At 42.3% G+C, this 14,800-nt stretch overlaps 1 protein-coding gene across 1 annotated transcript; it reads right to left on the bottom strand.

The window, feature by feature from the left end:
- Positions 1 to 6,072: 6,072 nt before the first annotated feature.
- LOC310989135 (uncharacterized protein) lies at positions 6,073 to 14,788 on the bottom strand. Its single transcript, XM_083976049.1, has 5 exons — positions 14,720 to 14,788; positions 14,456 to 14,609; positions 14,057 to 14,146; positions 13,764 to 13,959; positions 6,073 to 13,505 (listed from the first exon to the last, which is right to left on the bottom strand). The coding sequence occupies exons 1-5, from the start codon at positions 14,767 to 14,769 to the stop codon at positions 6,457 to 6,459; spliced, it is 7,539 nt and encodes a 2,512-aa protein (XP_083832175.1). The 5' UTR covers positions 14,770 to 14,788; the 3' UTR covers positions 6,073 to 6,456.
- Positions 14,789 to 14,800: the final 12 nt, after the last annotated feature.

Here is a 14,800-nt window from a genome sequence, read left to right as displayed (position 1 = left end):
GTACCTCTTTGAAGGTGTCTCCATACGTTTTATTGATGTACTTGAGGAAGGCAGTCGTCCACTGCAGAGTGGTGACTTTGTCTGTGTCTGACTCACAGAAAGGCACCAACACGTTCAGCTCGTCACAGTACACACGAATCCTCCTCCTGCATCACAGCCAATACAGATGTTTTCAATCAGTGTTTTTTTTTTTACTTTACAGACCTGTGTCCTTGCTTCATGTCCCATCAGCTTATGTAAGACATTACTGGATCCATCTATGACTGCAGTGTACAATTATTATTTTCATTATATTCAAAACATCACTGCACATCACAAAATCCTAGAGCCAATGCTGCTTTCAAATACTGTCTTGTTTTGTCCAACCAAGTCCAGAATAATGCATATTTTACTCATTAAACAGTTGCCATTAATTCTCTTTCAACCTAATGATTAATTGACCAATCATTGCAGTTCTGTATCTATCCAAACCTAATTAATTTGTCTTTAATTAACACATCAAACAACTACATATTAGATCACCAAAATTTTAATTTACTTACTTTATACTGAATAAATCAGTGTTTTCCAAACTTAAGAACCCTTTTCTAGGCATTTTTCCATCACGTCTGTTATTTCTGACAGCTGCAGACCTAAAACATTTGTTGCTCTAATAGTGACAACTGGAAACTGCAAGATCACTAGTCTTTGAGTAGATTCCACATATCTGTATATTTAAAGAAAGCGCGATATGAAAATGGAGTGAAGTAATTTTGCCTTTGTTTTTTAATGAAGTGCTCTTAAATATGTTCAGTAACACTGGAAATAAATGTTGCAGCACTCTTGGCTCATACTCGAGGCACCCGAGGGTGTTGCAGCAACAACTTCAGAAACTTCTGGACTGAACTACTGGGTGTTGATTATGAAGGGGAATATGTGTGGTGAGAAAACAAGGACATTATTTTGGACACAGTCCACAATGCACTTAAAATTAACAATATGTTACACTGCCAAAGTAATATACAAGTCCAGGAAGAGAGGAAGAGGCCCAAATTGTGACTAAAAATAAATTAATATTTACATAGTATTTCATCAGATCAGTGTGGAGGTTGTAGTGAAACTTTCAGCTGCTATAATGGCTGCTCACCTGCGTTCTCTCTCCTTAATGTTGTGCCTCTCCCTGCGCTGACTATGTGAAACACAAGGCTGAGCTCTCTTCTTTGTGCTGCTCCCTGACTCTGAAGAAACCTTTGCAGTCTTCGTGGGTTTAGGGATGTGGGCACCACCATGTTTCTTGGAGGCATTGGGTGTCACCTTATCTAGAAAAAAAGATTTAAAAAGATGAATGCATGAGACTCTATATAAAAACCTTTTCATGTATTTGTGATGTTTTTTTTGGGGGGGGGAGTTTTAAAAACGTTTGGTTGAGATGACTTACTATTTCTTTCTATGCTCACTAACTTCTCCTGTGTTGGGTTGCTGCTGTTGCTGCTGCTGCAGCTGCTGTGGTGGGCTTTGGTAAGAACCCTTTCTGGGCAAACGTTGAATGCAAAGCTCTTGGGGATGATTAAACCCTGGAGCTTGTTAGGTTCAACCATATGAGGGATATGGCCAAATACCTGAGATAGAAACAGACACAAATAATTAAACAATTAATTCTGCTATGAAGCTTTAGTGAATATAAAAAAAAACATGTTTGTATTCTTTCACCACACCTGGCCACACACGTTGGTGAGAGGGTTAAATACAGCCCCTACATTTGTAACCTCAATGGGATTTGGTCTGTCAGTTTTCATCCACTTGTGCACTTGTGGATGTACGACTGCCTCATGAGCCTCTGCAGACTGCTGAAGCATCGTCAAAAAACTGAAACACAACACAGATTTTGCAAATTCAATGAAAACGGGTACATTAGCTTTTTTTTTTCTACTAATAAATAGCAATAATGAAGAATAACTGAGGCTTACTTGGTGAGAACTGCTGACTGAACGTCCTTGGGTCTTGGGGTGTCAGCAGACATGGTGTTGAACCTTTTCTCCAAGCAAACCCTTGCAGATGATCTGGACTTTCTGAGTGGTGATGTCCTGCTGCTGGCTGGTGATTCTCTCGGACTGTTTTCACCTCTGATCCTGGCCAGCACGCTCCCTGGGACCTCTCCGAAAGAAGTTGGTGTCTTTTCTCCTGGCATCACCACGCAGTGCTCTTCAGTGGAAGTCGACAGGTCGATAGCTTGAGTGGTCGTGAAGGGAGACATCGCTGTGGACCCAGTGGCTTCTTTGACTGTCCCTGTGGCAGGTTGAGCTCCAGCAGGGTCATCAGGCCCCTCCGTGGACCCAGCGTGAGCCTCCACGTGAGCCTGGATGAGGTGCTGAAGCTGGGTGTACTCAGCCTCCGGCATCTCCATCAGGCCGAGCTCAGCTCCCAACATCTGCCCCTGATCATGTGACAAACATCCAGCTTGGCTCAACATCACAGAGCCACAGGTGTGTTGTTGTTCTCTGGACGAAGGTGAGCCATGGATGGTTTCACAGGCGAAGGACAAGGCCGACATCTTGGACTCTAAAGATGGAGGAGAGAGACGGAGTTCTTTAATGTTTAACATCTCCACCGACAAAGGCCACTAAATTAACCCAGAAAAGGCCGGCACAAAACTAATTAATAAAATATATACATATTCATTTAAATTAATACTAATAAATACACATAGCCCAAAATAATTAATAGAGAATTATAAGATGTAGAAAGCTAGCTCGCGACTGTACGTTGACGTTAGCGAACGAGGGACGTTTAAGCTAAGCTAAGTCCACTTGTTTGCTAATTACAAACCGGTTGACATTTGTAATAGTTCCTTATTAAATCGTCCATTTCACACGGGTTGTGAAAGTGTAACCAAGCTGTATTTATCTATTTTCATTACTTTGACAGGTCTCTCACACTCACCTCACCGATAGCTGCTCGTTCAACGGCCGCGGTGGTGGAAACAGACGTTGGTGTCCAACTCCCGGTGGTTGTTTACACCTTGGCTGGTTAATCAAATGCATTTTAATTTTGTACAACCACCGAAATGTTATAAACAGCTTTCCATTTTTTTTGTAAAGCGATTAAACTAAGTACATTGACTGAAGTAAGGTTTATTTATTTATTCGTTATTTCTCAAAATGTATCAGTAGGCCATCAGAAAAATATTCTTCATGGGGTCCGTCCGCAGGCAGAGAGAGACAACGACATCCATTAAGTCATTCATTTTCAAGGTCCCAGAATGAATAAAACATAAGAAGAAAACACAGCATTGCTATATTCTTCATCCTTATATCAACAACACATTTCAGATTGTTAAATTACAGATTTGCATCCTCCCGATGGCAAATCAAACAAAATCAATTAATAAATCATTATTCAATAACATTTTTGCTACAACCACAAGATCCACATCCATTTGAAGGCCACTACACATTCTAAATTTTCCATAACATTTTGCACTCCCTCAAGATCTGTCTGCAAAGCAGATCAAATCAGATCATGAAATAAATCTGAGACTATGGATCAAAATGAATCAGCATTGGGTGGTAACGGTTTAAAGGTTTCACTAGAGTTAGATTATCTCTGAAGTTGAGGTACAAAATGAAATAATTTAGTTTATTCTATCAATTTACAGAAGCAAACAAATTTGTAAACAGTGTGAAAGTGTAATCGTTTTACTGCTTTAACTCCTATGGCCTACGTTTATTTATAGCAAAGGTCACATTACAAATCACAAACACAATATTGCAATTAATTAATTCAATATCAATGGGCCTTAATTCTAGGTAGTTTAGTGCAGTGGTTCCTAAAGGTTATCATGCTCCTCCAAAGGGTCACAAGATCAATGGGGTATTATGACTGATTGGAAAGGGTTGTAGACAGTTGAAACTCTACAAAAGCCCACAACTTTCTTTAGTGTTAATCATAAACAATGTGTTTAATTTAACCAATTTGTTTTTGCTGTTTTGTTTTAATCATGCAAAAATCATTACAGAGTAAGAGATTTTGTTTGAAATGTAGGGGAGTAAACACAAAAGAAAAGGTTTTTTATATTTAGTGCAAGGACTGAGATTAAGTGCAACGTTACACAAGCTTGCACTTTACTACTCTATTTGAGTAAATATACTCGTTTCACTGCAATTACCAAGGCCAGAATATCAACTGGCAAAAGACTAGAGATTCAACTGTGCACTGTCGCCCCCCTTTGGTAAAACATGAGTTTTGCAGGTGGAGAATGCTATATTTGCATCAAACTGATTCAGTCCTCTATAGGGACTTTGTTTTGCCTACTTTTTGTATCCCTACTTGCTTGTAACACCAAAAAAAAAAAAATGAAAAAGTACTGTTTGTAGTATAGTATGTAGTAAGTTATTATGGAAAAATGTCATTCCAATTCAAGATTAAACCAACAGATTATGTCAGTGATCAATATTTCTCTCAAGCCGTACTTACAGTGCTCAAATGTAGAAAATAGAGTAGGGTACAGGTTCTTCCCTGTGTATGCTTTGTATTGTATTTTAGGCGGGTACATATATGAAAAAAAACACCTAACCCTAAAAAAATTCTAACAAAAGGTTTCTCAGCTGTTTTTTATAGTATTAGATGTCCTTAATAACATACTAAAAGTTTACCAAAATTTTACCACTAGAAAGGTGTTAAATACTAGCAGCCCTAAAAATTCAAGTTGGTTGTGTTTTTAGGAGTAAAATGTTGTATAAATCAGGCTATGAATGATATATCAACAATCACCTCTGTAAAAACCTTCAGAATATAGAAAGGGATCAAACTGGAAGGTTTGGTGTCTGTAAGTGCTGCTGAAGTGGAGATTTCGGGCTCTTATACAACATTTTACTCCTAAAAACCCGACCAACTTGAATTGTTAGGGCTGCTAGTATTTTCTCATTTACAGAGTGATAAAGAGAGATATCCAAAATCCCCTCTGTAAAAACTTCTGACTCTAGTATGTCAACAAAATAAAACAAGAATTTTGAAAGTGGCTTTTATCCATTGTTCAGATTTCGGATATGCAAATTAGCGCATATTTAATTAGATATTGCCTAATTTACATATTTAAACATACAATTTGACAAAACTTGTAATACAAAAAATATTTGTCTTAATGTAATTGATAAACTGTTAGTTAAAAATTTTACCCTATTCACCTGTGGTGTCTCCTCAGGCTTCCTATCCATCTTGGACGCCATCTTGAAAATGACACCTTTCTAGTGGTCAAATTTTGGTAAACTTTTAGTATGTTATTAAGGACATCTAATACTATAAAAAACAACTGAGAAACCTTTTGTTAGAATTTTTTTAGGGTCAAGTCATATTTGCACCTGACTATTTAACTTTATACATCTAATCCTCCCTTTTTTATTGCCTACAGACTGCATTCAAGGTCTATAGTCAGCTATAGCTGCTATGCACATTAATAATTTACACACACAAACATATGATTAGGTTATTAAATTTGAAATGCTATAACTTACCTAACCAAACCAAGACCCACAAACATTTATAGTTTACAGAAGCAGATAGTAATGTAACATTAAATGAATCTGTAGAAAGGTTTCAAGTTTAAGTCGATTTAACAGTCCTGGTGTGCAGCTTTATTAATACATTTTACGTAGTTTATAAACAAATCAATTTTGTATGATGTCTTCTACTTAATTGCACTGTTGCACAATGTTTCTTTATGTAATGATGTGAAATCTTCTCCAACCACAAGAGATATTAATTATATACAACACATCAATTAAAAAACATAAGGGAGCAACATTTTTTTATATTCATCCCCAAGTGGAGGTTCTTACCTTGCACCGGGATTACATAAAATCAAGATGTAATGTAAGCCTTTTGTAGATATTCTTTCTAGCAAAAAGGTGTGCGTCTAAATGTGTCCCTGGCCTCTGGGAAAGATACTTTTTACAATTTACCACAAAATTCAAAAATCAATCCAGATATCAATGAGAAAATCAGACATAATACAAATGTAAAAAGGTATACGTACTTTTATTGACTTGAAACAAGCCATCTCTTATCATCAGAGGAACATAAAACTCAGACCAAGATTACTGCACTGATGCTATGGCTATGTTAAAAAGAAAGAAAAAGAAACAAAACTGTACATTTTCTGTACAAAACATTTCTGACTATTTCCAAATACAAATACACACTGAGCTGAATGCAAAGATTTTCAATTAAATTTAAGAGGCACAAACATTTACTCCGAACATATGACAGAACCAGAATTCAGTGAAGCATTTCCATATGCTATAATTCTAATCTTGCATGGTTTAATGGACTGTATGACATGAACAATCATTTTCCTTGAAAAACAAAAAAACATTAAATTTGTGTTAAACTGTATTAGTTCTATCCAATGCAAGGTACTATTTTTGCAGGTCTAATTCAGCAGCCTTGTTGTCCTGAGGGCCTATGTTTTTTTGCCAGCCTTTAACTTGGGTTGACATTGCTTTTGTTCACATCACTATTCATACTTTGATTAGTTCTAGTTTCAACAGATGCATCAAAATTCCCCTGTTTATCAGTTTCATTGCCCATTCCAGCACGTGTTCTTGCATCTACTGATGCGCTTCTTTTAACAGCAGGACTTGTCCTTCGTCTACCTCTACTCCACTCCCTATCTGGGGAGAAACCCGTCTGCTTTTGTGGTTGGTTGAAGAGATCAGGATTGCTCATCTTGTGATTTGGGAAGCGTATGAGACCTTCTGTAGGAGTTGGAAGTAAGGCAGCTCTGTGTCTCTGGGGTTTTACTGTTTGCTGATTTTGTTGGTTGTCAAAATCTGGACAGGAGTTTCCCACACTGTTTGGACCTGGACCTTGGGGCCGATTGAAAGGTGCAGAATGTGGGTCATTAGGGCCCTGGAATCTGGGACCCTGATGAGGATTATTGAAATCAACTAATGCAGATTTATCTGTGCCTATCATGTCTGGACCTCTTCTATCAGAGCCAGGGACCTCAGTATTTGTGTCCCACCTCCCAGGCCCATGTCTCACATGTGAACCTCTATCAGACCCTGGCCCTCTCATGTCTGGACCTCTCCTTTCTCTTCTAAAGTCTTGTTCAAATTCTTGTCTTTCAGATCCAATCCCCCCACAATCTGAAAACCTCCCATCTGTCCCTGGACCCTCAATGTTTGAACTTCTGTGTCCTGGCCCTGGGTGTCTGAAATCTGGGCCTCCTGGGCCTATCCTATTAGGTCCTTCCATCTCAAATCCTCTCCTGTTTGGACATGAATTCATCATCCCTGGCCCTCCCCCATGGCCACTAGGTCCTTCCATGTTTGGCCCTCTCATATTGCCCCTGACGTCTGACTGCCTCCATTCATTGTTCATATCTGGACCTCCCTCAAAACCTGGTCCCCTAAAGCCTGGATTTCTTCTATCATGGCCTCGTCCCCGAACATTTGAACCTCTTTCTCCTCTGAAAAATGACCCCATTCCCCTTCTGTTTGGCCTAGAACCCCCTCTACCAGACTCCCTCCATTCATTTTCAGGTCCTCCCCTTGGCCCTTGGTACATCAAATCTGGATCATCTGGTGTAGGCCCTGGGCCCCTACAACTAGGACCACTCCAATCATCTCCTTGACTCTCATCGGGTCCTGGAAATTGCATATTTGTTCTTTCCTGCCTCTGTGTTGTTGCCCCCCGACCTCCAGTGCATCTCCAATCACTATGAGGACCATGCCTACTATGTTCTTGGCCTTGCTCATTAAGACCGTCTTGGATAGGTGGTGGACCACTGTCATGTCTTTCCCAAGTATCTCCTGAATCCCCTCCTTCATCTACACCAGAATCCATATTGGGGCCTCTTTCATCTGACCATGGTTCTTGTCTGTCTATTCCTTTGCTCCTATCATCCCAAGACTGGGGGTGTAGACTACTCATATCTGGCCTTGGTCCTCTAAAATTTCTCCTCATAGGTCGTGAACCCCTGAAGCTTCGTTCTGTTCTATGAGGTCCTTGATGCTCTCTACCTGGGTTTTCGTGGACAGGCTCTGACCCTCGAAAGTCCTCCCCTCCCCAGTCATTTCTTCTGTCATGCCATCGACCATCTGCATTTGGACCTTTTTGCTCTCTGAAGTCTGGATCACCCGATCTTCTCCATTCAGGACTTGGGCCCTCCATATCTGGACGTCGCCGTTCAGGCCCAGGTTCCCTAAAGCCTGAGCCACCAGAGTGTCTTGTGTCAGGCCCTGAGCTCATGGAATCTGGACCTCTTAATTCACAACCAGGTGCTCTAAAGTCTGGACCTCTTGGACCTTTCCCTTGACTTTCTGGCCCAATTGTTGGAAAGTTTGGACCTCTCCTGTCAAACTCTGGGCCCTTTATATCTGGATGTCTTTTTTCTGCCTCAGAGACCCTGAACTGTGGGCCTCCTGGAAAGTTCCTGTTGTCATTTGTTCCCTCCATATGTGGAGGTCTTCTTTCTGGCCCAGGTCCCCTGAAATTAGGACCTTCAACATGTCTCATGTTAGGCTCTGGGTTCTCCATGTTTGGGCCTGCAGAATGCAGAGGCCCTGGCTGCCTCATATTCGGACCTGAATGCTGAAGCCTTGGTTGCCTCATGTTTTGATCTCCTGGCCCTCTCCTCTCCATCCCTGGGTCCTCCATATTTGGATGAGCCCTGTCAGGCCTAGGACCCCTGAAGCATGGTTCTCTGTGTCCTTGACCATGAGGCCCTTGACCTTCCATATATGGACCAGTTGTTTCAGGTCCTGCTCCAATAAAGGCTGATCCAGAACCTTGCATATGTGGTCCTCTACTGTCAGGACAGAGTCCACTAGCATTTTGATCTTCTGGTCCTCTGCTGTCAGGTCCTTGACCATCCATAGAGGGACCTCTCCTTTCAGATCCTGGCCCTCTTAGGTTTGGACCCCCTGGTCTTCTCATTTCAGGGCCTTGTCCCTGGAAATCTGGACCTCCAGATCCTCTCCTGTCAGGCCACTGACTGTCTATAAAGGGACCTCTCATTTCAGGCCCTGGTCCACTGAATTCTGGACCTTGCCCCCCTCTATGAGGTCCTACAGCCTCCATAGCTCGACCTCTCCCTTCAGGTCCTGCTCCACTGAAGTCTGGACATCTGGGCCCTCTATTGTCAAGCCCAGGACTCTCCATAGATAAACTTCTTCTCTCAGATCCTGACCCTCTGAAACTTGGATCACCAGGCCTTGCGCTTCCAGGTCCAGGGCCTGCCATAGATATATTTCTGTTTTCAGGACCTGGTCCCCTGAACTCTGGACCTACAGGTCCTCTCCTGTCAGCCCTTGGACCCTCCACAGCTGGACCTCTCCTTTCAGGCCCTGGACCCCAGACATCTTGATTTCCTGGTCCTCTCCTGTCAGGCCCTGGACCAACCATATCAGGACCTCTTCTTTCAGGGCCTTGTCCTCTGACATCTTGATTTCTTGGTCCTCTTCTGTCGGGCCCTGGACCAATCATATCAGGACCTCTTCTTTCAGGGCCTGGCCCCCTGAAATCTGTACCTCCAGGTCCCATATAGTCAGTTACAGGACCTTCCAAAGCTCGATCTCTCCAGTCAACCTGTGGTCCCTTTGTGTCAGGCCCTAGATTATCCATATTTGAATCTCTCATTTCAGACCCTGGTTTCCTGAAATCTGGACCTCCTCTCCTCTCCTTTACTGGGACCTCAATACCAAGTCCTCTCCCTTCAGGTGCTGGTGTCATGAAATCTGGACCCACTGGTTCTCTGTCAGGCCGATGACTCTCTATATTTGGGCCTCTCCTATCAGACGAATGGACCCTCCGTTCATCTTGGGTAAATGGCCTTCCTCTAACTGAACCTCTCCTATCTGGACCTCTCCAATCATTTCTTATTTCTGTTGCTGGGCCATCCCACTCTGACCTTGGAGTCCTATGACTCCTGATATCAGATCTGGCACCACCTGGTCCTGGACCTGTCACATCTGGATTTGTCATGTTTGGCATCGGACACTTGTCATCTTGACCAGTTTGATCATTTCTCCTCTCTAGACCTGGACGTTGATTTCTTCCTTGCATGTCTGCATGCATCCTGGGACCTGTCTGCATTGTACCTGTTGCTCCCATGTCTCTATTTGAACTTCTTGAATGTGACTCAGTTCTATCACCCCTTAAATCTGAGCTAACCATACAATCCATACCCTGACCAGGCCCCATGTAACTTCTCCCTGTCATATCTTGTTTTCTTGGTTCATGCATCATGTCTGATTGTTTCATGTCTAGGCCATGCACGTTCCTTTCACCCCGAATATCTGTCTTATGCTCCTTGAAATGCCCTCCAGGCCCACTACTATCTTGTCCAATGCACGGAATGTTAGACCCACTACTTTTATAATTTATGTTTGACTCTGGTCCTCTTATGGGTACATCTTGCCCTCTTTGTGGGCCCTGCCTCTTATCTGTCATCAATGGGGATGGCGTATCTGTTTTTAGAACTCTCCCCTCCAAACCTGATGAACCTGGACTTGAATCTCTCATGCCCCCTCCCATCATAGCAGATCTCATAGCCCCAGTGTGTGAGCGTTCACCTCTATCTTTTTGGGGTCTATCTATTCCTATAACATCTGTAGTCCTATATTGTATCTGTGGACCTCTTGGATGAAACATACCTGAAGAAGGACCACTAATAGGACCACATATATCTGATAAAGGGCCTTTCATGATTGGGTCGCCCCTCTCATTGCGTAAGCCTGATTCTCCCATTTGTAAATTATCTTGCATCTGACTTATTCCTGAGCTGCCCATGATTGGACCTGAACCAATTCTACCAGTATAAGTGTGATGAGCAGCTGGTTCTCTTACATTTGTCTCTGAACTCTGCATACCTGTCCTTGGGTCTTGTATCTGTAATCCAGAACCCCAAATGTTGGGGCTCATGCCTTGCATGTCTGGACACCACCTATCAGGCCCTGGGAATATTTTTCCAGTTTCTCTTACCCCTGTCTTTTGCCCACTATGTCCTGGTTCATTCACATTGGGTGCTTGACTCATTGGATGCTTTGAAGGGTCTATTTCAGGTACAGAACTCTGCATATCTGAGTCTGTGGCTAGCTTTGAAAGAACTCCTGCATGACTGTCCCATCCAAACTGTTTGTTTACCCCAATCCTACATTGATCTCTTACACCTGGGATTGATAGTGGACTTCCCACAATAGGTCCCTGCACATTGGACACTGTTGCATGACCGCCACTAGACAAACTATTTTCAACTTTAGTAAGTGACATTGAGGCACTGGTGTGTATTTCAGGATCTCTTATTTCCGCAGTATTGACAGACTCTACCTCTTCTATGTTATTAGGCTTCAAGAACTGAGGTTCTGGATCTGGGCTCTGAGGGGAATCTCGAATAGGTGGGTCAATTTCTCTGAGAGGAACTGAAGTTTCAATTTTGTTTTGAAGCAGAGTTTCCTGTTGAGAGGGTTTCTCCACCTGTGTAGAAGAACCACTCACTGAATTGTTTTGAAGACCATGGGATATTAGTTGGTCTGAATTCTCAAGTTTCACATTGAGAGGCAGTTCATTTGAATAGGGAGAAAAGTCAGGACTCTCAGCAAGATTACATTTTGACTGTTGTCCATCGGGATCATTTTTAAAAGTAACTGGCATGGATGATGATTTGTTACCCTCTACAAATTGTCCAACAGAGTCTGAAGCATTACATGGAACTATTGTATCTTTTGATTTCTCAAGGACTTGAGGGGAAAGTCCTCGGTGCAGTTTTGGTGAGAGGGATGCAGAATCTTTTTTTCTAGGAGATGATGGGGATCTTTTATGACCACGAGAATGTCTGCGGGTAGAATGCTCTTTATGATGGCGACCGTGGCGTTCAGACTGGCTTCTAGCTCTATGTTTTGACCTGTCCCTTTCACTTCTCCTCTGTCTATCCCTTTCTCTACGTCTGTGGGAATGTGCGGGTGAATGCCTCTGTGATCTTCTTGAGGGACTTCTATGGTCCCTTTCACGATGACTTCGCTTCTTTGGTGACTGCCTTCGCTTTCTACTGTGGTATGAATTTGAGGTCACTCCCTTGTGGCTGAAACTATGCCCTGATGTATCATGAGTCTTTGTGCTACTTCCCTGAAACACATCCTCTTGAATTTCATTAAAAAGTGATTCGTCCTCGGGGTCATACGCTACATCAGAATCTTCAATTTCCCCAGCAGAGGAATACTTGTCACTGTCCTCAAGATTTTCCGGTGCTTTATCTTGGTCTGCAACAGTATCTGTGTCTTTCGTTTTTACAGTAGGGGTGGGAGTTTTGTTTTCTTGCTTAACAGATTGTGAATCCACCTTTGATTTGCCCACAGTCTCTGCAGGGTTGCTGGTCATGTCTGTTGATTCTGAAGACTTTGGCTCTGTTTGCATTATGCCACTTTGCTGAGATGACAGTTGACTGGGGGGCAAAGATTTTGCTGGTGGAGACATCAGGGAATCAGAAACAGAAAAGTGAGCCATGAACATACCCACAGCCTCTCTCTGTTGACGTAGTGCCTCTTCCTGCTCTTTCAACTGCCGTTTTTGCTCTTCAATCTGCTTATTGAGCTCCTCCAGCATACGCTGTTGTTCAGTCAGAGTTGCAGCTGAGACAACCACAGTGCCCATAGGAAGGGTTGCCATTTCTGCAGCCGGAGCAGGAGTTTGTAATGGGGTGGCCGTGGTTGTTATAACTGGTGGTGGTGTTGGGCATGTTGGAGAATCTGATGTTTGAGTTGGAACAGAGGCCTTTGGAACAACTGTATCACTCTGCATATCTTCAAAGATAGTCTCATCTTCTGGGTCATAGGCTACATCATCATCCACAATGTCTGCTAATACAGGGCCATCTCTCTCATTTTTGTCTATGTTCTGTGAAGCAATCATTCCAAATCCAATGGCTGGATCATACTCATCTTCTGGGTCATATGGTTTGTCAAAGTCATTTTCCTCTTCTATCTCTTTCACTTTTGATTTCTGTCCATATTGTTGCACAATGGGATCTGACATTGCTGCAGACATCTGAGAAAACACTCTATTCTTCTTAGTACGTAGTGTTGTTGGGGAACTTACATCAGAAGAGTCTTTCTTATCGCCAAACAAAGTCTTTAAGATGGCCTGCAGTGGTGTCTTATTACTGGACGCTGTGGTGGTGGACTCAGTGACGGCAACACCAGCTGAAGTAGATACAGGGGGAGTCCCTCTTGTGGAAGTCAAACGAGATGACACAGTAACTGAGCCAGAAGGTGAAGAATCTGTTGGTGACCCAGGGCAAGATGGTGAATCAGGAGGTGTGGTATTTGTAGGGGTCTCTGGATCATAGGGTTGAAATATCTCCAATTTGTCAGAACCATAGAGGACTGGAGGTTTGGGGATCCACATAGGATCTTTGGGCATATGAACTTTGGGTCTCTTTTCTTCAATTTCCTGAGGCAAACTTCCTGGGCGTTTTGTCTTCTGGATGATAGCCAGACCCAGAAGAAGATTTGGACGGTTCTTTTCAAGCCCTGTGAAATAAAGAAAAGCCGGATCAACAAAAAAGTCATTACAACAAATGTGGTCAGAAAGGTTAATTCATTAGATTTACAAAACAAAAATAAGTGACTCATTAGGGCCTGGGCTAGTAACTGTCATGAGGACTGTTTTGGTGGGATACTGTAGTTATATTTAAGCTGTTACTGTTGCTAATGTTACGCTTGCCCAAACCAAATGATAAAAAACTTCATTATGCAAAACTTGAAGTTGTGGTTGAAGAATTCTCTCACCTGGCCCTTCAAATGGCTGTATTATGGATGGTATTGATTCCTTTGCACTGAGTGGTACAAGGTATACATCCTTGATGGAACGGCTGCTGTTGGCAACAACACCAAATCGACCTCTGCTGCTGAAGTACGAGAATAGAGAGACATAGGCCACCTCTTCCTCTTCTGTTGCAGGTTGAAACCGGATCACACACAGCTCCTAATAAGCAAAAAAAAAAAAAAATTATATGTATGAACAGGTTTTCAATATTACTACAGTATATATGGTGCAAACAGGAGCTCTATATACTGCTTACCTTTGTAACGGAGGTCTTAAGCTTTGCAACATAGTCCCATACTGTTTGAGGCAAGATTCGTCCTCCAATTTGTATGGTATCAGGTAGATCCTTAACACATGATGACAAAAAACATACAGATCAGTTCCAGTTCCATTTGTCTGATACTCTGTAAATAGTTACAGTGGTTGGCTTTATGCACAGCTCCACTACTTCCTGAAATAAGCCAGCTCGTTTATTTCCTGTCTTACATTATTGGACAAACTGATTCATCCAGGTGTGTCTGACCTCACAATAATGGTCAGGCACACCTGGATTAATCAGTTGGTCCAATAATGTAAAACAGGAAATAAACGAGCTGGCTTATTTCAGGAAGTAGTGGAGCTGTGCATAAAGCCCATTCATTGTTCAGCACTATACCGCTTTAAGATTTTCAGCCGATCCTGAAACCAGATATCCCTTGGTGACAAACTTGGCTACTGTGAGCATGTTTAGGAAGCCTTTCCACACTATCTCTTGCTTAGCCAGAAACTGAGCTGACTCTCCACCAGGTGGTGATTCAGAGATCGCATTCCTAAAACACAGGAGAGAGCAGCAACATAACAATCATATCCACACACTGTGCAGATTTCAGCCCGATGTGTACATTTCACTGGCTTTATACATCCACAGTTCTGTACATACCTTGAGGAAGTGCCATACAGTCTGGGATCCACTGAGGAAGATGGCTTCATCAAGATAGATTTGGGTAAAGTTTTTATTGGT

This window comes from Trachurus trachurus (genome assembly GCF_905171665.1).
Source record: "Trachurus trachurus genome assembly, chromosome: 7".
NCBI lineage: Eukaryota > Metazoa > Chordata > Actinopteri > Carangiformes > Carangidae > Trachurus > Trachurus trachurus.
The sequence above is the reverse complement of the archived record's forward strand: the minus strand, read 5'-3'. Positions and strand labels throughout refer to the sequence as shown.